The 23,137-nt window shown below is 38.0% G+C and overlaps 1 protein-coding gene across 8 annotated transcripts in view; it reads left to right on the forward strand.

Moving 5' to 3' along the window:
* Marchf1 (membrane associated ring-CH-type finger 1) overlaps positions 1-23,137 on the forward strand; it is a 698,633-nt gene that overhangs the window by 622,943 nt on the left and 52,553 nt on the right. For 6 of the 8 annotated variants that reach the window (XM_090354229.1, XM_090354230.1, XM_090354231.1 and 3 more), the window contains 2 exons: positions 16,929-17,008; positions 17,298-18,059. In XM_090354229.1, the coding sequence (XP_090210355.1) occupies positions 16,929-17,008; positions 17,298-18,059 (842 nt within the window). The remainder of the gene's footprint in view (positions 1-16,928; positions 17,009-17,297; positions 18,060-23,137) is intronic. The other 2 variants (XM_090354234.1, XM_090354233.1) reach the window with 1 other exon arrangement.

The following is a 23,137-nucleotide window of genomic DNA, read 5'->3' on the forward strand; positions in this document are numbered from 1 at the left end:
TGTAACTCACCAGATGAGATTTCAGTGAGCATGTTTGCAAGCTAGAACAAACACTACTATTTGCCTGAAGGGACCTGGAAAAGATTCAAAAAAAGCTCATTATTCACCCAAGTCCCCACCCCCTGCCTCTCTGAGAAATTATCAGAGCAGGCCCAATGAAGTAGTGAAAGTGATCACTTGCAGTTACCCTATGTCCTTTATGAGTGTGTAATGAAACAGACATGTCTAAGTGTTATTTGTCACAGATTTTTTCCATGTCAGAGTGAGGATGACAGGGGTCAATTTTCTATTTAGAATTTTGCTGTTCTATGTGGAGGAAAAAAATAGGAAAGACAGGAGAAAATATAGATGATGAAGAGGGCGAGTCCTAATTCTCTAGTGATACTGTCAGAAGAACTCTGAAAATTTTCATCACATACATTAAAAATGTCATAATGATAATTAACTTCAGTCTCGCATAGCGCATGTAGGAGACAATCCTTCATTGCCTGTCAAGTCTGAGAATGATTTTGAGTTGGATCTCTTTTGAGAGAGAACTAGCTTTTCTTTTCATCATTTTACCATGTAGAGCATCTAACTCTTTTGGAAGAGGAAGAAGCCATCAAAATTCTCCTCAAACTAGTGATATTTTATTTTCAACTTCTTGTTTTATGTTTTTTGTTTTTAAGCAGCCTTGGGACTTGAACTCAGGGCCTAGGCACTAGATACCTGAGCTTTCTCAAGGCTAGCACTCTACCACCAGACCGGACTTCCAGCTCTTAGGCTCTGTTTTGGGTTTTTTTTTAAGATGTTATTAACACTGATTTTTACATCATATTTCAAATGTCATGTTTAATGAGCAAGTTTTCAAGAAGGGAATCTCTATATGCAATCACTGGCACATAGATAGAACATAATCAAAAGTAAGCTGAGGATTTGTATGTCATAGATGCATCTCAATTATATAATATAATATTATGTCTATAGAGTATATATCCTATCATAGATTTTTATGTCTATATAGTTATGTCTATGTAGTTTATATCTCCAAGGCCATGTCCATAACCTGGGGTACCCAACTATTGAGTCTTCTTCACTCTTGTTTTATTTGTACTGCTCTTGTTTGATACGTGGATATAATATCCACATATCAAGGAGACCATGCACCTTTTGTTCTTTGGTCTTGACTTATCTCATTTAACATGATTTGCTATAGTTTCATCTACTTCCTAGCAAAAGCCATTATTTTATCTTGTCAGGTGGCTATGTAGAATTCCATTGTAGATATGTACCACATTTTCTGTATCCATTCATCTTTAGTGGGGCATCTGGGTTGTTTCCATGGGTTGGCTATTGTGAATAGTGCAGAGATGAACATGGCTGAGCAGGTGTCCTTATCATATCTTGGGTTTTGGTGTTCAGGGTAGTTGCCCTGGAATGGTATGGCAGAATTGAATGGAAGGTCTACTTTCAGTTTTTTGAGGAACCTCCAAACTGCCTTCCAGAGTGGTTTTACTAGTTTGCATTCCCACCAGGAGTACAGTACGGTCCCTCTTTCTCCACATGCCCACCAACATTTGTCTTAGTTCAGAATATTGGCCATTCCAAACAAAAAGAATATTGGCCATTCTAATTGGGGTAAGGTGGTATCTTTGGGTTGTTTTTACTTGCATTTCTTTTATGACCATGGATGATGAGCATTTTCTCATGGTTTTTCTTTACTTTTTGCCATTTTAACCTTTGTTTTTCATAAGTCTCTCATTAGTTCCTTTGCCCATTTAGTGATTTTTTGTCGGGTTTGGAGGGGATTAGTTTCTTGAGTTCCATGTAGATATTGGTTATTAAGCATTGTTTGATGTATTATTGGTAAATATCTTTTCTCAGTTGGTTGGCTGTCTTTCTACTTTAGTAGCTATGCTTTTGTCTGTGCAGAAACTTTTTATTTTTAGGTAGTCCCATTTGTTAAGTCTCTGTCCAATCTGTTGTGACCCTGGGATTCTGTTCAGGAAGTTTTTACCTGTGCCTTTGAGTTCCAGTGTCTCTCCTACTCTATCATGTAGCAGTTTCAAGGTTTCAGGTCTGATATCGAGGTCCTTGATCCATTTTGAGTTAATGCTTGTGCAAAGCAATAGGCTGGGATCAATTCTTAGTTTTCTCATGTGGCTTGCCAGTTTTCCCAGCACCAATAGTTAAAGAGGCTGTATTTATTCCACTGTATATCTCTGGTTCCTTTGTTGAATGTAAGTTGACTATAGGTATATGGTTTTTATTTCTGGATCTTCTATTCTGTTCCATTAATCTTCTGGCCTGTTTTTGTGCCAATACCATGCTTTTTTGTTATTATGGCTCTATAGTCGAGTTTGAAGTCTGATATTGTAATACTACCTGCACTGCTCTTTTTGCCTAGAATTGCTTTGGCTATTTTAGGTCTTTTGATGTTCCGTATGAACCTGGCCTCTGTTTTTAATTATCTCATTGAGAAAACATTTGAAACAATTTGTAAAAACTGAAATTTGCTTACATGTAGCTAATTTGGGAGATCTGGACTGCTTGACATTATGACACTAAGCATGGTGTGGGAATTCTCCTGTGCAGGAGAAATGCATTGTTCTGAACTCTGGAATGTTCTGAGATTGTTAGAAACAGGATCAGAGCATGACATACCATCAGCAACAGTGCTTCACACTGGCACACTAACGCTCACGGATATGGGTGCTCTCATGTCACGAGACCCTTCCTCTCATAAACAACACAAAATTATGTTGTATGACTATGTTTGTATAGCAGCATATGCCAAGGTGCTCCAGATTCATCGTTCTCCATTCATATATATTATTTTCATGATCCCTTAACATTATATTATGACAAGTCCTAGAACCCTGCCTCTACTGTGCTTTCTAGATAAAGTGACAGGAAGAATGTCATCCATCCTGTGAGAAATTTAAATCAGGTCTATTTCACACCATAATCCAGGCAGTTTGGAGGCTAACGTGTGAAGGTCACAAATTCAAGGTCAGCCTGGTCTATAGAGCAAGAAGTTGTCTCATAAAAGAAGAAAAGTGGAGGAGGAGCAGGATGGGAGGAGGATGAAGAAGATGAAGAAGAGAAACAGGAGGAGGAGGAAGAAGAAGAAGATTTAATTTGAGAAAAGGTGTTTCCAGTTTTAAAACAAAATTTTAGTGATTGATTTGCACTGTGTAGATGATTTATAAGAGAAACCACCCAGTTTCTATATGTCAAAAAAGTCATTTAATGAACTTGCTGTCTTAGATCTATATCTGGCCATTTAGTGAGAAACATGAGCTTGATGGGATCCCCATAAATGCTGAAGTCCTGATTTAATTAAATGTAGGAGTATGTTTATTATGAGTCAAGGCAAGTAGAGACAGAAGCTTATAGGTTCATGGCAATAAACTCTAAATTGTCCATATTCTTTTGTTGAACAAAGTGCTTTCTTGGGCTCTCTTAGAATTTTAAATTCCATCAGATTTACTATTTCTGAGAAATAAGGTAGTGAGACTTGTTTTGTTGGTTTAATTTTCAGTGTCCAATCTCTACTTGGACCATGCAAATTCACTCACCACAGCTAATTGCATTTGTCATCTGTTTGATGTTTTTGTCAGATTTTTTTTAACTGTCCTATTTTTGGCAAGCTCATTGCAGGCTTGACTTAGCTCTCTTAACAGTTCAAAATTCTAACGAATATTCTAGTAGCAAGAGATTGTAGAGGAAATTAACTGTACAGAATGGAAGTCACTAAATCTTAGACTCAAAGCATTAGGCTTCTAAACTGGCTCCCCATTTCTGAATATAAGATGACAGATATTACCATGAGCTCTTGTGTGTTGGCTGTGTTAAAGGATGGAGAAATCTGGGGACACAATGTGTTGGAGAAAGGATGGGGACAAGAACACAGAGACCCTGGCTTGGCCACTTGTTCTTGGGTTGCTCATTAGCCTCCACAAGCAAGAAATAAACCTTTTTGTTTTTTTTAAGTTGATCATCTCATTCACCTGTTATAGTAATGGAAATCTGACTAACACGTGTATCTTTATGAAAGGCATCCCAATCTGTTAAGGCCTTGCTCCCATCTAGTGTAGATGAGAAAAAGATGGTTCATCGGGGAAGTTGGCTGTGCTTATTTAGTTATTTTCTTTGTTTGTTATTTTCCTCAGCTACTCATTATGTGCACACCCTCATATTGATCCCCTCTCTGCGTGCTTGAGTTGGGGAATGGAATATCACATAGAAACAGCTATAGCAAGAATCCAAGGGTTTTGCAAGACTCAGTCTCCTCTTATCTATGTGAAGGATATGTTCTAAGACCCACGGTGGATTCCTGAACCATGGGATACTTCTGTAGTCTGTTTCTAGCTATACATATATACACAAGGTTGGTTAGTATAATTCAAAGATAAAACACAGTAAGAGATTGGCACAAAAAACTAATAATAAAGTAGAGTACTTGCTAGGGCTGGGAGTTTGGCCTAGTGGTAGAGTGCTTGCCTAGCATGCACGAAGACCCGGGTTCGATTCCTCGATACCACATACATAGAAAAAAGCCAGAAGTGGTGCTGAGGCTCAAGTGGTAGAGCTCTGGCCGTGAGAAAGTCCAAGGACAGTGCTCAGGCCCTGAGCTCAACCCCAGGACTGGCAAAAAAAAAGTAGAGTACTTGCTATATTTCATAAGGTAGGAGTCACTGGAGCATATCTCTGCAATGACTTGATAGCTAACTTGATAACATAAACAATGACTAAGGGGTGACATTCACTGTAGTATAGGTATTCTGGGAAAAGGAATGACCCACATCCTGGGTGAGATAGAGGGAGACCGAAAATAATGGACAATTTAATTCTTGTGACTTTACTTCTACATTTTCCATTTCATAATTCTGAGCTGAGTTAACAGCGGGTACTTGAAAGAAAAGAAAGCACATACATTAGAAGAACCAATGTCTAAATAAGCAGAGTTTCCAGAGAGTATTATAAGAGAGTTCTGACTTATATTTAGTGGAAAAATCTAGTGTGGCACTTTTTGTGTGTTGGATCATCATGTGTTAAAACTAATAAATGATAAACTGTTCTGTTGCCATTGCATGCTGGACTCAATATCTTTAACTCATAGAGATCGGCAAGAGGCATGCTCTATGTTGCAGGTATTGTTTTATCCTGAAGAATCTATTTAAAAATTTACCAGTCCAGTCTTTCGGATGGATAGATGTGGAAATAAACTTGTGGACCATCACCACTTATTTATTCTAAGAAACTTCTCTTTTATGCAATGTATTTCTCATTTATAACTCCCTGCTTGTAAATTTCTCTTCCATTGTAGCATCAGAAATTCTTGTGGGGCTCCAAGAAAATAAACAGACTACAGTAAAATTCAAAAAAATTAGGAAAATGGGGGCATTTTTTAATACAGTGTAAACCAATGTGAGGGCTCTAGTAGCCTTTTTCAGAGCGGAGAATCTATTTGTCCTAATAGAATTTCCAATGAAATGCAGTGCACTGTGCTCAAAGAAAAACTTATTTTTAGGAATATGCTGAGCCAGGTACATGATTTACCAAAAATGAAGTTAAGTGCAGCATATTCTAGAAAAAAATGACTTAACAAGCCTTGGCTCTTGCCCTAAGCTTTCAGCTTGAGTAATACTGTTTGTCTTCTGTAACCAGGGTGATTGGAGAAAAGCTCAAAATACAGTTACTTTGGGAACATAGGCTGCAGTGAACTTCATGTGCCTTTCTCTTTTCTTCCTGAAGCTGATACATCCAATGGTGCTCCAAGGCACAACTGGGCAGGACAAAAAGAGCTTCAATCACTATCCCTGCGTACTTTATGCTTACATTTATTCTGACCCAAGTATTGAAATCCTATCTCTTGCTTTTTCCTACCACATCTATTCCTCTTCGAATGACTAGTTTTCATGGATAATGTGATGGTGATTTATTTAGTCTTTCTCTTTCTTCTAAGTTGATTCTTGGTTCTTTATTCCTTTTGACTTTTCCTTTGACACTATATATGCTCTTTTTTCCCTTTGGCACTTCTTGAGTTTGAACTCAGGGACTTTGTGCTTGCAGATGCTGAGCAGAGCAGATGCTCTACTACTTCTTTAGATCAGGAACTTTGTTTCTATAAAGGACCAGGCAGTAAATATTTTCAGCTTTGTAGACCATAAAGTGTGTCACAATTGAGCTACCTTAAAATTGCTAACTCATCAAAGCACAAAACTATAAGCAAGTCAAATATAGTATTTCTAATCTGTATTCAATACAATAAGTATTTATTCACAAACAAGAACTAATTCATTATTACCTTTATTATTTAATAAAAAATAAATTACTTAATCTCAACCCCACCTGTATATGGATAAACACTAAAAATCTAAAGTCTGCTTTCAACTCTACCTTCTAGATAAGGGCAAAAATTAGCACAATCACAAGAAATGCTACATTATTTATAAATACCTATATATTAAGCTCAGTTAAATTTATGAAATATTTGATCTAAATATAAGGTCACAATACCTACTGACTTCCTGTAATCTGCTCTAAGCAATCAGATCTTTGGTCTAGAAACTATAACTCTTGGAAAATAAAGTCATGTTGGCACAGATTAGAATCACAGTGTCTATTGATAGACACACAAGGCATCAACTTTGTCTTGACCTTCAATTCACATATCCTGTTGAATTTTGCACAGTGAAAATGAAGTCAAAGAAGTTCTGACTTTCAAAAATAATTTTTAATTATGAGATAATTACAAAGGCTATAAACCAGATTTGTTGCTCATCCTATTTGTTGTTAGCACCATTCTTGACAAGATGACGCTAATAAAAATAAGGAAGGCATATGAAAAGCAAACAAAGGGGTTGAGGATTTAGCTCAGTGGAAGAGCAATTGCCCGACAAGTACAAAGCTGTGAGTTCAATCTTCATTTCTGAAAGACAGAGGGGAGGGGGGGAAGGAAGAGAAAAGAAGGAAGAGAAGGAAAGGAAAAAGAAAGGAGTTAGGAGTAAGAAGTTGATTTGCAGGATTCTTTGGTGCTCTTAAATATGCATCGGAGTTGTTTCTCAATAGAATTAGTGTTTTCATCATTGTGACAAAGTATCTGACCTAAGTAACTTGAAAGAGGAAAGATTCAATTTGACTCCTTGTTTCAGTTCACAGGTACTTATTTCTACTTGCTAATCCCTATATGATTATGCAAAACATAATCACCTATATGGTGAATTCCCAGGTTAATTATTCTCTTCTTTTTTTCCCTCTTAGTCTATCTGGGTCTTCAGCCTAAGGGGTTTTGCTCCCAACTCTTATTCTTACCAATTTGTTAATCATCTTTGGAAATACCTGAACAGACACTTTATTAGTATCTTAGACTTTTCTTGTCCTAATCAAATTGACAGTGAGATCAAGATTAGCCATCACATCAGCCAAAGTTCTATTTTTGTTATGACTCTTGCATAAAACATGCTTTGCCTTGAAGTGAACTTAAATATAATTGCTGATTTTTTATGCCCTGAGTTTAACAAGTTAATTAACAGCTTCCTTGTTTTTGTCATTCCTGGTCAAACGAGGGATAACTTGATATATTAGCTGTTTATTATAACAAAGGAAGAAGAAAAAGGGCACCCTTTTCCCTTCAGAAGCCTGCCAGCTTGTGAGTATCATAATAGTTAATTTCTTTTAGATGTTTCCCCTCTTCCCCCTATATTCTTAATCTTCTTATACTATTATTAATCATAATAACTAAATTATAGGAACTATAACAACATTAATGCTTTTTCTTCCCCAAACAGTTCCTATTTGATTTCCCTATGCTCTCTCAATCAAAGTCAAATGATCATTTTATTCTTGAGAAGTGACAGATTTTAGGAAATAACGATGTAGATATTAAATATTCTTTAACTCCATATAGCAGATGCAATTTAGAAATTAGCATGTATGAAAATGCAAGAATGACATGACATTAATCCAAAAGCATTGTATTTATCAGATGTTAAAAATGACTTCAGGGACAAAAGAGACTGTACTTACAGGTTGACATGGTGAAATTTTATGTTAAAACCATTAAAATACAAATTAGACATGAAGGAACTATGGAACAGAGGCCTGCTTTTTGCATTCTGTGTCTCTATTATTCTTCCTTGGGCCTTTGAAATAGAAAAATGAGCATGTTTTTACACACATACAATTATTGAGTGAACAAAAAGATGACTTTAACAGATATATGGTCCAATTATTAACATATTAGCATAAATATCTGCAAGTTGATTATTCTAAAATTAAATGTGATTTTGCTTAGACTTAAAATGCCAGTGACCCCCTATATGCACCTACCTTATACAGTTACCTAGACATGAAGTTGACAATCAAGTTATCTTGGTAGACACGACAGAAGATGAGATGCTAAAGAGAGTACACGCAGTTTCTGACATTTTTCTATATAAACAAGAAGAAAGATGACTGTTCATGTGTTGAGTTTTTCCTAGACTAAAATCATCTTTCACTCTGAAATCTGACTTTTACCTGTTCTCTTCCAGGGCCAGACATATGTATACAACTTTGGTAGGCATCCTTGATGCTGTTTGGTAGGTTATCTTTTTAGACAGACCTTTGAGATAGGCTACTTAGGATAAATGAGTTGCTTACATTTGCCTAAGCTTGTCTGGCTCCAGAGTTAGCTGGTAACATTTAATGTCTTCAAGGAATCAGAGTCCAAGGTTATTCTGAAGTAATTTCATTAATAACCTTTTTGAGCCATAATTGTTACATTTCCTGATGGCTTACATTCTCTGTTTTAAAGTTGATTCCTGAGTAAACCCGGATAGAATGCTTTAGGTCCTGCCTATGTGTTACTGTTCTGAAGAATTGCTTTTCATTTATGCAATCTAAATAAATACAGACCTTCTTATTCCTAATTTAATTCCTGTCTCAACACAAAGTTTCAACACAAAGAGAAATACAATCTGGACTCTGTAAGCACTGGAGAACTCTGTCATGAAGGGATTTGTGAGGATGGTCTATGAATTGGGTGGGGCAGGGGTGAAGAAGAAGTTGGATCCAGGTCAAAGAACACATAATAAGGATGTCTAAAGATATCCTTCCTTATCTCTTTCCTCAGGTCCTCAATAGGTGCTCATTTTTGTCTTACCCACAAAACTCTTAAAACTTCTTTCAGCATCCTATCATTCTATCTCTAATCTTCTTTCTTATTAGATCTTATTTATATCCTTTACAAACTTGCCTTGGTGGAGAAATCTTTCTTTGACCCGTATCACAACTTTCTGCCAAGCCAAATAACACAACGAAGACTTGGTAGAAAAGCAGTGATTTTTTTAAGGGAGATGTGAGGGAAGGGAACTACTCAGCATATTTTAAACTAAATACACTAACAGATTTCAAACACATATCATTATTCTTTTCTGAAGATGTAACAAAAAATAATTTTTTCCTTTGCTCTTTCTTTCTTTCTTTCTTTCTTTCTTTCTTTCTTTCTTTCTTTCTTTCTTTCTTTACTCCCTTTCTTCCTTCTTTCTTTTTTTGTTGGTTGTAGAGCTTGAACTGGGTCTTGGGCTTGTGCATGAGCTTCTCTGTGCTCAAGACTAGCACTCTACTACTTATTCTACAGTACCACTTCCATTTTTTGAGTGGTTAAGACAAAAGTTTTATGGGGACTTTCCTTCTCTGGCTGGTTTGGAACTACGAGTGTCAGATCTCAGCCTTCTGAGTGGCTATGATTATAAACATGAACCTTAGATCTGTTAGACCTAAGTCATTGCCATCTTTATTATTTAAATCACATTGAATAAATTGGTGTTTATAGCATAGAAGTAAAGATTCTCTTTGATCTTAGTACCAGAATTGTGGTTGTAATAATTATGTTTTGTAATATCCCAAGGACATTGTAGACCACAAAATTCTTTGTATCAGAGACCTGAACCTTACTTAAAACCAAATTAGGATTGCTTTTCTGACCAATGTCCTTAAAATGGTAATAATAAATGATCTTATTAAACTTTGTAGTAGATCCATTGATCTTATTCATGTGAGTCTATTTCTTTGATCTGTGATATGTCCCACTGATGAGTTACTACCGATATTCTGGTTTTGGTGCTATTCTAAATCAAATTTCCTTTCATTTTAGATGACGTTTATCACCAACTGTACTCTTTTCTCAGACTCCTTCACTTAATACATATCAAATAAGCTTTACCATTATGTAGAGCCTTGAAGGCCAATCTTTAAGAATCTTGCTTCACAGATTTGCTGATTGCAATCAGATGTGAGGTACAAGGAGAAAAGGGGACACACGAAGGTCAAAATGCTTAAAGGACAATGAAATAATAGGAAGCAGGTCTTGATAAAATTCTGGGTGTTTCTATGATGTAAAAAGAGAATTTAAGGTGAAAAGCACAGAAGTCAAGTATCAGTATAATGTTAGGATGACGGCACTAGAACACTCTAAACCTGCATAGGACTTCTTCACAAGATGATAAATTCCCTCTTCCTGGTTCGACAGGAACCAGATAAGGACCTGTTCAGAAGGACATAGATTGCAGAGTCAAAGGGAAGCTAGGCCATGACACCCTTACCTGTAAGGTTTCCTCTGGCCCAGAGGCTACATTAAATACATTCTCAATATACATTCGTTTAGTGGATAAATAGCTTAGTTTCATAGCCAGAACATGTTTATTCAGATGATTTTTTTCACCAAATTTCTATTCTGTGGAACCAATATATTTCACTGAGTACTTCTTTGTTCACCATGATACTCACAAAAGGAATTTTTAGCAGCATTTCCCATCTGCAGCTCTACAATCATACTTTAAGGGATATTATTAACACACTCCTAAATAAGGATAGCCATTTGTAAATGATTTTGCATGCCTCTTCTTTGTCATACTGTCCATTATATATGGGGTGGTTCTAATGGCAAGCATCTAAACTGGTTAGGGCAGCAAGAGACAACAGCTTTAGAATCTTCTGAAACAAGAATTAATTTTCCAAATGTCAAGGCCAATTGGCAATGGTTAACATTGCCCCCAGAGTACAATCATGGCCTGGATACCACGGAGACAAGTTGCCTTGTGTTGCCTATAAATGGATTCTCCAAAAACCTAATTTGAAATTACTGCCTTTAATTATATTGCTGATATAAATAACTTTGATAAAATTAGTGCAGCTGGCCTCCGGTTTGTTTTCCCCATTTGAATGCACTGTACAATGTAATCATCTGAAATAAACATCCATTACCAAAAATTTGTTATTTTCAAAGAACATATTATTCTCCTCAACCAGCCAATTGTTACGTTTCCCTCCACAACCCCATTTCAATCTTGTGCCTATTAAAGAGATGAACAAATTACCGAGTTCTCATAATACGCCAACTAGCAAATTAAAACAATACATTGCTGTTGAATGGAACTCTGCATTTAAAAGATTTTAATTCACTTTTATCTTCATTAGCCATGTTTTCTTTTTAAATGGAGCCTGCCAGCCTCAAAATTGTTAAAAGCGTGTTCTTCTTTGAAGATTATAATTATATTATCTCCTAGGTAAAAAAAAATCCAAATCTTCAAAGGAAAACAGAAGATGAACATCCATTTAATATTACTTCTCAAATCTAGAGTCTAAGGAAAGGATCTGAAGACTAAAATAAGACCTTAGCCTTGGCTCATTGATTTTTTTTTAAAGGGCAGAATTGCCTCTTCTACAGTGGAGGCTAGAATGCTTTGCTTTGTTCATGGTAAGGGGATTGATTGCCATCTCTATCTGCACTGCAATCAGGACAGGATTTACCAAGGTCAATTCAACTCTGTTCATCTATCACCGTGCTCAGCTCCACTCCATTCAACAATTACCAAGCTCAATTCAACTCCACAATTCTTTATTAGTGATCTGCTACACACATCAAGATACCAAGAAGTTTTCCAAAATGAGCAAGACATGGCCTCTTCACTTTGTTTTGTAGCAAAGCAAAAAATATTAGGTATAGAACATTGGAAATGGGTAGACAAGGGCACAGCTGATGAAATAGATGCTAGAGCAAGATTAATACTGTAAGGAAATTCAAAAGGAGCTCTTGGAGTTCAGAGAAAAGATGTATAAAAGCTGAAAAATTCACTAGACTTTGAGGGAAATTCTGAAGGTAGGCTCTTGCTGTTTCTTTCTCAAAATGCATGGAAGTGCAATATGGGTGTGTTTGGATAAATGGACCACTGTTTGACTCAGGAATTAAGAGAAATGGACTGAAAACCCAGAACATAAAGTCCTTTAAATCTTAAACTATACTTAATTTGCTAGGTCACTAGAACTATTGAAATCATTTTGTGAAGGGGAAAGGAAATGATTGAGGACAATAACTCTCAAACCTTAGGAAAATAAATCTCAAAGGTGAGTAGACTATAGATTTCCTTTTAAATGGAAGCAGTGAGACGCGTTAAGTTTACTTTTTGCATTTCTTAACAATTACCAACTGCATGAAACCAAAGGAAGGAGAGGATATGCCTTGGGAGCTGACTTAGCTCCATTTCCAGGCCTATTCCAGGAGCACACAAATGGCAATGGATGCAAACAAACACAGGACTAAACTAGCACATTCAGTGACTGTAATCTCTACTCATGCATTCTCTAAATATGTACTTTGTTAGCTCACCTTAACCCACCGGTGTCTGACTTTACTGTTTTTCCTCAATGTGGGTCCTATGAGCTTGTACAAGTAGCTTGCCTGAGAAACATTCCCCAGCAAGAAGGAATGACTGAGAAAAAGAAAAATCAATAAGACAGACACAGAGGAATCAACAGAAAGATTATAGTGTAGATGACATGGCAACAGGATTCATTCATTAGGACTTCATAAGAAATGCAAAGGACTGACCACCTGAAGAGCTGGCAGGGAGCTGGTGATTTTATCCAGTCCCTGCCTTCCTTCAATTGAGGAATGTCTACGGATTATATGTTTACACTTCCTATTACACTTGAGCACAGGCATTCATACAATGTCCTTGGTTGATAGTTGTCTCGGGGAACTTGCCATTCACTTCCAAACCCATTTCCAAAGCAGTTTTCAAAGCCTTGCATTTATAAATAACTGCATATCTTATAGTCCCAAATGCCAAAAGTACCACGTGCATGCTTCTCCACCCTCTAGATTTGTGAGAAACCTCTGAATACTAGAGAGATGAGATGCTTACTAGGTTATACACATGCATTGTTTATAGTTTTGAGCTCATATATTAAAGAATGTGTCTCTATTATTTTTCTGAACAAGAAGTTTTTGTCTCTAAAGTCATCATGTTTCTGTCCCTTCCTGCATCAACTATCTTTTAGGATAGGAAAGGGAGTTCCCTTTCAAAATTTTATAAATATACTCAATTCTTTTTCTTCTAATACTTGAATGGCTTGTTTGATTACATTTAAGTCTTTCATTAAACTAAAATTTAAATGTAAGCAGTAAGCTTGATGCTTTTCCAAGTGATTAATCATTGTTCAATAGCACTTTGAATAACTCACCTCTGTTCATGATCTGAGGTAGAATTTTTTGGATAGATGGATAGATGATGATGATGATGGTGGTGGTGGTGGTGGTGGTGGTAGTAGTGGTGGTGGTAGTGGTGGTGATGGTGGCACCTATACATTTTTGAGGGGGTCATGTTTTATTGTCTCTGCGATCTGTGTTCTTAAACAGCTCTCAATCACACTTACCCCTGTTAAGGGTGACCTCCTGCAGAGCACTTGCCTTTACTCTTGCTCTTCCCTTTAGCAGAATACCAACCACCAGATTGCCACGGTTAAAGTATATGGAAGTTGCCTGTTCGCTTCTATTACTCCTCAACAAAACAGAAGACTAAGCATCTTTATTTGTCTCCTATTACAAAATCAACTTTTAATTCATGTTTCCTGGCACAAGAATCAAAAGTGAAACAAGCTAGGTTTCATTTTGTCTCAGTTGGGTTCTACCATAAGGGACAATAGATCAAAAACATTTCCTACCTAATTTACATGCTGTCTTCATTGGTTACAGGTAGTTCTTCTAGGAGATTATTCTTCCCAAAAAAAACCCCAAACTCAGAAAACAATAGAGAAAGAGCAAATGCTAAAGGATGTTTGTTATTAATGAAATGGGGGGAAAATAAGCCTCAATCCCAGGTGGAAGCCAGTTTGGAAATTCTGGAAGTTACTACAGAATTTGCTGAAAATTTACCCTTTTACAGAATGGGCAAACTACTTTGTGTCCACTGACAATAGCTCAAAGGTTGTCCCAGGGATAGTACCTTCCAAATGGACAGCCAAGCAAGAGCCTTTGGAAACTAGGTAAGGTTTAGAGCAGAGGAGAAGAGAGGCCTAGACCCTCAGGTTGCAAGCAGTCAACACATTGATGAACTCATGTGGGCCACGAGCACAGGGAACCCATCTGCTACAGTAGCCCACCAGCAACCGGAATGTGTAAAACTAACATTGTACATGAGCCATTCTTTATGAGTAACAATGCTTATTTTCTATTCTCTTGAGTCCTAGGTACCCAACACTTAATTTGGTGTCATGGCAGACCAAAAGACACCTTCCAAAACAAATGTTCTTAATATGCTGCATAATGATTCGATGACAAACCATGTTCTCATTGTACAGACAAAAGGATTTTCAGATACGTGAGTTTGCAAATTTCACAGCATGGGGAACCATCGTCCTGGTAGCTGACCATGCCATTAAATACCCAGAATGTGGCTCATATCCACGCCCTCAGTGCTTTGAGTGCTCTAGAAAGCTGTGTTGATTTGTTTTGTGAAGATAAGTACCAAACTTCACAAATGACTTTTACTCAGATTCTACTCTGTGCCCAGCTCCCGACTAGTTCTCCAGATGTATGCGGAATGTAAGCTGTTCAATCTACGGGCCCATTGTTCACTACTTCAAGAACAGAAAGGCCAAGGTTTTTATAGCATGCAGCTATATACTTCACTGTATAAAATTTCCTTATGTCTCTGTTCAAAAGATTCAGAGATGAAAATAACACTTGAGAAAAGTGAGTTTTCAGGGCTGGTTTCAAAAGATTTTAAGTACACAATATTTGTTGGTTCAGAAAAAAGAGGACCATATTAATCAAATATGTATGAATCTATATCAGATTATTGAAGCAGGCAGGGTGTGCTTTTCTTTCCTCTAAGCACATTATTCTCCTGCTTGGACTATTTTTTTAACTTTTTAAAAAGCATTCCTCTTTTCCTTGTAAGATTCAGGTAAAGTCTGTCCTATACTGTTTACCAATGGCCAAGTAGGTTAGATTATCACAAACTGGTTGCCTTTATCATTTACAATATTGGAGATCAAAAAGCTACACAATGCATCACACTGGGCTGACACAGTAGGGCTATGTTTTTTTCTGGAGGCCCTAGAAAACAACTCATCCCAACATCTAGCACAGGGCTCTATGTCTTTACTTTCAAAGCCAAAAGAATAGCATCTTTCCTCTATCTGATCTCTACTCATCTCCTTCATTTTCTTCATGGTTTTATTGAACCTACCAAAATAACTCATAGCAATATCAAAATCATAGATAGATAGATAGATAGATAGATAGATAGATAGATAGATAGAGTTCTTTTTACTAGGCAAGAAAAACTATCTACAACATCCAGAGCTCAGGGTGTAGACAAACTCAGGGGACCGATTTTCAGCCTATTATACCTTCTCACTGATTGTTTTTCTCATGTTTTTAGTTGGAATGATTTTTCTCTTCTTTGGGTATCCTCACCATCAGCATAGGAGGATCCTCTTACCTCTCGCATGGGACTTTTGAGAGCTATTCTAAAATGTGGGGTTAATCTATCTACTCTTAAAAGTCAACCTCTTGTTTAACATTGCATATTTCACCTATGCAATCAGACTTGACCCATAACTTTCTTGCTTTCCTCCGGATTAATGAAGAAGATCCTACATTTCTGGTGAATCAGAAAGCAGAAGGTGGAGCCACATCTATGCTCAGACACTATTCGTGAGAACCTGCTCCATTTTCTCTATGTCCTTAACACTAGAGTAAAAAGAAATACATTTAACCCATACATTTATTTTATTTATTGAATATTTGAAAAGGTTTAAAGTGACTATGGGCATATAGCCACTCAAAATCATAAATTATTGCTTTCTGCTTGTAAAAATATTAAGGACCTAGAATGATAAATAAAGCCACAGAACTGCCATGGTCAATTATCAGTACATCCTGGTTTTTGATCATCAGCAACAGTATCTATATTTAACCCAACTTGACTTATTAAAATCTAATAGAATGAAGAAAATGCTGTTTCAAAAGTAGGAGTGTAACAAAATGTACTCAGTTTTGTTTAATAGTCTGAAATATTTTAGGCTGTCCTCTAGAGACTCAATATGTCACAGGGTTAAAAATATATGAAAAGTTGAGAAAATTAAAATGGGAAGCTCTTGTTAGTTTCACTAATAATAGTAACTTAGGAATTTAAAACATTTCAGTGTTTTAAGAAACATTATAAGGGGTCTTGATGTTAACTCAAGGTAGTATCTAATGACTTCATAGTTCTTTGATTGTTCACAAGAATTTTATGCTTGTATCAAAGCATTTTAGTTTTTGATTTCATAGGATCTTCAGAGTTAATCATTTGTTTCCCAGGCAAATTAAGTTCTTTCTCTTCCCCAAAAGAATTATAGTAAATCGAATAGGAACTTGTGGAATCATCTTCCTCTCTCACAAATGAAGCAACAACAGAGTAGCGCAGTCTATCAGCTGTTCCAAGTTCCTCAAATTAAGTTTTACTTTTGCAAACGTGCTTTCTGACTTCCTACATTTGGTGAGCTGCATTCTGAGCAACATGACTGCCAGCCATGCTTGTTGTAATTTTTTAAATATGTGCAAAAAAAGCAAAATATCGACCATGTATTACCTTAACCAAGATGCCAAATTATCTAACTTATTTCTCCAGGCTAGCAGTCCAACAACAGGGGCAGCCCCCAGGAGCCAGTCCAGGTTGTCCGTCTGTCCATCCACACAGGACATCTGCAGGTAAGGACTGAGCCAATGATCTTACTCAAATGTTTCTTAGACCAAATGTCTGGTATTTTTCTTTTATATTCTGAAAATGTGTGGCTGTTGCTTCTGCTTTACATTTTCACAGCAATTTGCACTGGCTTAATTTTATTTTCCTTTGAATTCATTTTCTTCTGTTGATCTTCATTTACCAACTTCTGGTCATGCTCTCATTTCTCATCCTTCTCTCTCTTTCTCTCTCTCTGTTCTCCACAACTTTCCACTCCATTCCCATTTCCCATCCTTTGCCTGCTGCTATGTCTAGATCTGCCACCTTGCATGACATATCAGAAGACGCATTTGAGCACTGCCCCCCTGTCATGGTGCTGGCCCCAGCTAGGAAGGAATCTGGTAAGAAACCAGTAAAACAGAAGCCTAGGAGGAGGTGCAGGGCCTCTGAGAGATTCGATTATGTAGAAGAGCAAAAAACAGAGAGAAGAAATGACTGTCGCCTGCAGATTGCAAGTCCCAGGTGGAGAGAGGTCCATAGAGATTCTTCGGATTCATCTTCCACAGATGAGAGTCAGTGGATTCAGGCAAAAAGGAGAGCTCAGGTTAAATTCCGACTGTCGCGAAGGAGAAGAAATAATACTAAATCAAGCAGAAGTTTGGCTGGCTCTCCCACTCCGAATGGACTTGAACTTGTTGAGCTGAGATCCAAAAGGGCGAAGCCACAGGAGCTGATGGAATGTGAGAGGTGCTCTTTAAAGCTCTGCAGGGGAAAAGTTACAAGGTACCAAGAATACAGCCCTCCACTGCCCAGAGCGTCCTTTGAGGTGAAGCGACCTCCAAGAGGCAATCAAGGAAGCAAAGACAGAGGCTGCCATGGAGATGATCAACTCTTGCATATGCTTAGGCACAGTGAAAAAACCAGCAGCAGATTTTCAGAAATGGATTCCAGCACTGACATGCTGACGGTTACAGAAGGTGGTGCATTTGCAGAGGACACGGGGTTCCAGGCGAATAGTCCTGTTCAGAAGCCTCTCAGTGTCCATCAGGGAGGGGCCGATAATTTGAAAGTGTGCAGGTCAGTAACTGTGGTAGAGAAAGACTGATGTCATCCAAACCTGCTGTGAGTGAGGTGGCGGATGGTGACCCGATCTTGGAAGATAATGTGTAGGCAGGCTGTCATTTGTCTGACTGGATTTTTAAAAAAATGCTAACAAGAGAAAAAAAAGATGAGAGAAAGAAAATAAAATCCAGGGGTTTGATCAAGTGTCTCATGCCATTTTATGGGGAGGAAATAGAAATGTGAATGTGTGGACCCCTCATTGTTGAAAGCAAATCTGATGAACTGGGTTTTAACATATATTTTGAAAAGGCTAGGATTCACCGAGACCAGATTGTTATGCATCAGAGAAACTGCCTCTGCTGTTGTTTCTAATTTGTCCCCCCACTGCCTGACTCAGCAGGGTAACCCCAGGCTGAAAGGACATGGACACAGGTTATGGACACAGCAGTGGTGATTGGGCCTCTTGGGAAAGACAGTCACATCATGACCGATTTTAACTTGTAGATGCTTGGTTGCTATGCAACTGTGTTCTTATATTGTTAACCCTGTAGCATATGTTTTCAAAGTAACAGTGTTGTGTGTGTGTGTGTGTGTGTGTGTGTGTGTGTGTGTGTGTGTGTGTGTGTGTGTGTGTGTTTTAAAAGCCAATTTGTGGGACTCTCTAGGTCAGTAAACAAAAAAAATGGGGAAATTTTAAGCGACACAAATTTCAAAACTTTCATAGTCAAGCCTGTCGTGTGAGTTGTTTGGATCCTGTAGAATTTGTTGTTTTTTTTTTTTTTGGCAGGATGCTGGATGGCTTCGGTGTGTGGTTATAAAATGTGAAGTGACTTTATAAAACATGTATGCCTGTTTTATATGGACCACATGTCCCACAGAATGTGGTCCTGGTCCATTCAGTGTGGGAACAGGTGGAAGAAAGGTCTGATTGTGAATAATTGATTCTCTGAAAGTGTTATAAGAAAGTCATTTTAACATGCTAATTCATGGATTCATCTAGGCAATAACTGTGCATCAGGCTTTGTTTTAGACATTATAATATTTGTGTTGTTTATGACATGATAGAGCTTCTAATCTAAAGGGTAGCATGATACAGATATAAAACAACTTATTTTACAATTATTATACATGTATAGTCATGATTTTTCATCAAGAAGGCTTAGCTTCATTCTGGGCAATCAGGAAGTTCTTAACAGAAACTGCAAAACAGCCATAGGATCAAAAGACTACAGGAGGGGCCGGGAGTTTAGCCTAGTGGTAGAGTGCTTGCCTAGCATGCATGAAGACCCTCGGTACCACATGCATAAAGAAACAAGCTAGAAATGGTGCTGTGGCTCAAGTGGTAAAGTTCTAGCCTTGAGAAAGCCCAAGTACAGTGACCAGGCCCTGAGTTCAAGGCCCAGGACTGGTACAAAGAAAAAGACAACAGGAATTTAGCAAGGACAGAATCAGAGCATGCAAGTGGAGGATGCTGTAAGCAGGAAGTCAGGGAAAGAGGAGGAGCTTGGCAGTGCAGGGAACTGAAAACCTGCTGTTCTGATCAGGATGTGGTGAGTGAAGGGGCTGGACCATGAAGATGAGGATGGAGGAGTGGACTGGGCCAAATGAAACATGCCAGGGGATTTAAAGATTATTTAAAAAGTAAAGTGACACCATACTCATTTGTGTATTACTGATGGTTGCTTACATACCATTTTGAGTATGAGTTATATGTGGCTTTTCTGTAAAGTTAGGGGATAGGCCAAATAATATTTCTGGTCTATACAGAGAACTCCAAACCTGTTGTTATTTCTCCTTGCAACATAAGAGAGACAAAAGGAGCTACCTTTAAATGAAATGGTAATAGGAGAAGAAAATAATGCTTCCAATATTCACCTTCTGCAAAAGTACTGTACTGTAGAACCATCTGTATACATATTATTTCACTTACATTTCTACAATTAATATAATGAGCCTAGTGGTACTGTTTCCTTCTGTGAATCAGTGTCAAAACACCCCAACTAAAAAGTGCAACGGACAGTTTTAGTATGCTAGATACTGAACATAAAATGTTGAGGTTTTCATGTTAAGTGGCCTGATTTCTAAGTGGGGAAACTCATGGCACTTTTGAAAAGAGAGGAGTTAAAGACCACAGGAAGGTGATGTTAAGAAGATAAATTGTTCAGGAATTTGAAAAAAGAAAATTGACTCAAATTAAAATGGCTCAGAAACCCTTAACAAGACGAGTGACTAGAGTTGAAAAGTCAAACTCAGATTGAATTAAATGTGTGGGCCATGTTTCAGACACTTAAGTCAGACAAAAATACTTTATTAGGCAAATGTGGTTGTGACTCACATTGCAATTAAGAATATATAGTGGATTTGTGTAGCTGGTTGGAAGACTCATCTAATAGCAACCAACTTTAAAGGCATTTTGGAAAAAAATGTAGTGTCTTCCAAGTTATTTAATTCTGTTCTTTATTGTCTAGTGGGCTCAATGAACTGCATAATTTCAAGCTTTTGCTTTAAAAGCTGAAGGTAGAAAGCAGGAGGAAGGGGAAAGAATATTCATGATTACTTCTTTGAGCACTGGGGCCTTCTGTAACTAGAAGCAACTCCGAATCTAGGCACTGGAATGGCTCATGTCTGTAAATCTCAGCTACTTGTAATGCAGAGATCAGAAAGGTCAGTTTGAGAGCCGGGAGTCTGGCCTAGTTGTTGAGTGCTTCCTAGCATGCACAAAGACCCGGGTTCGATTCCTCGGTACTGCATACAAAGAAAAAAGCTGGAAGTGATGCTGAGGCTCAAGTGGGAGAGCTCTAGCCTTGAGAAAGTCCAAGAACAGTGCCCAGGCCCTGAGTTCAAGCCCAGGATGGGCAAAAAAAAAGGTAACAGTTTGAGACCAGCCTGGAAAAAATGTTCAAGACCCACATATGAACAAATAAAGCATGTGTCATAGGGACAATCTATAATCCAGATACCTGGGGGTAAGGGACACAGTAGGAAGATTACAGTTTACAGCCTACTTAGACAAAGGATCTAAATAAATAACCTACAACAAAAGGGTTAGATATATAGCTCAAGTATGCATAGCAAAGAAATAAGGCCCCTAGTAATAGCCCCTAGTATCAGAGAGGTAGGAATAAGGAAAAGGAGAAGAAGAAGAAAAAGGAGAAGGAGAAGACGGAGGAGGACGAGGAAGAAGAGCAGAAGGAGGAGGAGGAGGAAGAGGAGGAGGAGGAAAAGGAGGAGGAGAAGGAGGAGTAGGAGGAAGAAGAAGAAGAGGAAGAAGAAGAAATCCTTTTGTGTAGCATAGCGCATAGCTACCCAGGTCTCTGAGATTGGTGCTGACTGCTGACAAAGCATCCTAGACATAGCACGAGTTTGGGTAGGCATACTCTACTGTGAATTGGCTAAGATGCCATGACAAAAGGTTATGGAGGGAAAGAACAAATGATATTATTCCATCCCACCCAATGAAGAGCAGCAACCTTAATGGTAGATGTGGTAAGAGCATCAGACAAGGGAATCAGATGACTCCAAAACCTTTGCTCTGGAAAGACAGGAAATGATGAGTTGTGGACAGATGCAAGAGAGATCAAAGGTCAATGGACTTGAGAAAGACGTGATGAGTTCACCTATAAGCACGTTATTGGATCCCAATGGCTTTCCAGTGTCATATACCCACAGACGACATGTGACATGTTATTGAAATCCAGGACAGTAACCAGACCCATCATTCGTGAACTATACACAGTACAACACTAGTCAGTCACATATGTGGGATAATTTGTACTTTCATGATTGCACTAACCTTGAGAAGTAGACATTAAACTTGGAAGTTCTTCTTATGGCCAGGAAGAATAGAAATTTAGTCAACCTCCTCAGAGAGGTGACAACAATGATTGGAAATTGAGTTAGATCTTTACAAGGGATCCTATGAAGTAGAAAAGCCAGCAGTTTTATAGGCAATGAAAATGGGGTCGAGGGCATTGTGGGAGGGGGGGAGGGAAGCTGACTATGGGAGAAGCAGCTTGAACTTGCATCCCTACTGCTTCAGACATGCATAGACTGGCCCAGCCTTTGCCACAACCACAAAGTGGAAGAAGCTCCTGGGTCCTTCCTCCTTTTCTGTTCTGGGCATTTAGTCCCCACACGGACACCATATCTGCTTTCATACCCTCCTCACTGCTTTCTTCTGAGAAAACTCTAATAGTAACATGTAATTTGGGATTGAAATCACCATGCTATTCTATCTCTACCTGTGTGCCAAGGGAAAGTCTTCTTTTTTATGTAATGTCTACCTTTAAAAACTCATGAATCAGACCATGTCAGGACCTCACTGAAATTTCTCAGTAGCCTCTACTTTGCACTCAATGGCAGGTGTACAATTGTTACAAGGTTTTAATTCTGCAGGTAGAGGATCTCCATCAAATCTGCCCTCTCCAGCTCTCCTGCCCACCACTAGCTGTGACTTGTTCATGCTGGTCTGTGCCTACTCTTCCTTCTCACATGACCCATATTGTCATAACATGGCTCTTTTGACCTCCTAACACTGATTCCTATCATTTCTTGATTTAAATGTCATTTCTTTTGGGATTTACTTCCATAGAAAACTTTACTCATGTGTGCGTAGGGATCCTAGAACTTGAACTTAGGGTCTGGGCACTGTTCCTGAGCTTTCTTGGCTCAAGGCTAGTACTCTGCTTGCGCCATAGCTTCACATCTGCTTTTTTGTTTCTTTGGGTTTTTTTTTGGGGGGTGGATATTGATAGCTAATTGAAGATTAAGAGTCTTGTGGACTTTTCTGTCAAGGCTGGCTTTAAACTGTGATACTCAGATCTCAGCCTTCTGAGTAGCTAGGATCATAGATATAATCCACTGGCATCTGTGTTATAATTATTATTTTCGTGGTACAGAGGTTTGAACTCAGAGACTCATGCTCTCTACCTAACCAATGTACATTTGAGACACATTGTTTTAGGTGTTTCTGTGTTTTTAGGTTGAGTTTTATATATTTTCCTATACCAGTTTAGACCACAACCTGCCTATTTACTTACATCTGAGTTAACAGATTGTGTACTGGCTGGGATAACAAGTATATTCTATGACAC

The sequence above is a fragment of the Megascapheus bottae genome, chromosome 20 (genome assembly GCF_031878675.1).
Source record: "Megascapheus bottae isolate mThoBot1 chromosome 20, mThoBot2.hap1, whole genome shotgun sequence".
Classification (NCBI taxonomy): Eukaryota; Metazoa; Chordata; class Mammalia; order Rodentia; family Geomyidae; genus Megascapheus; species Megascapheus bottae.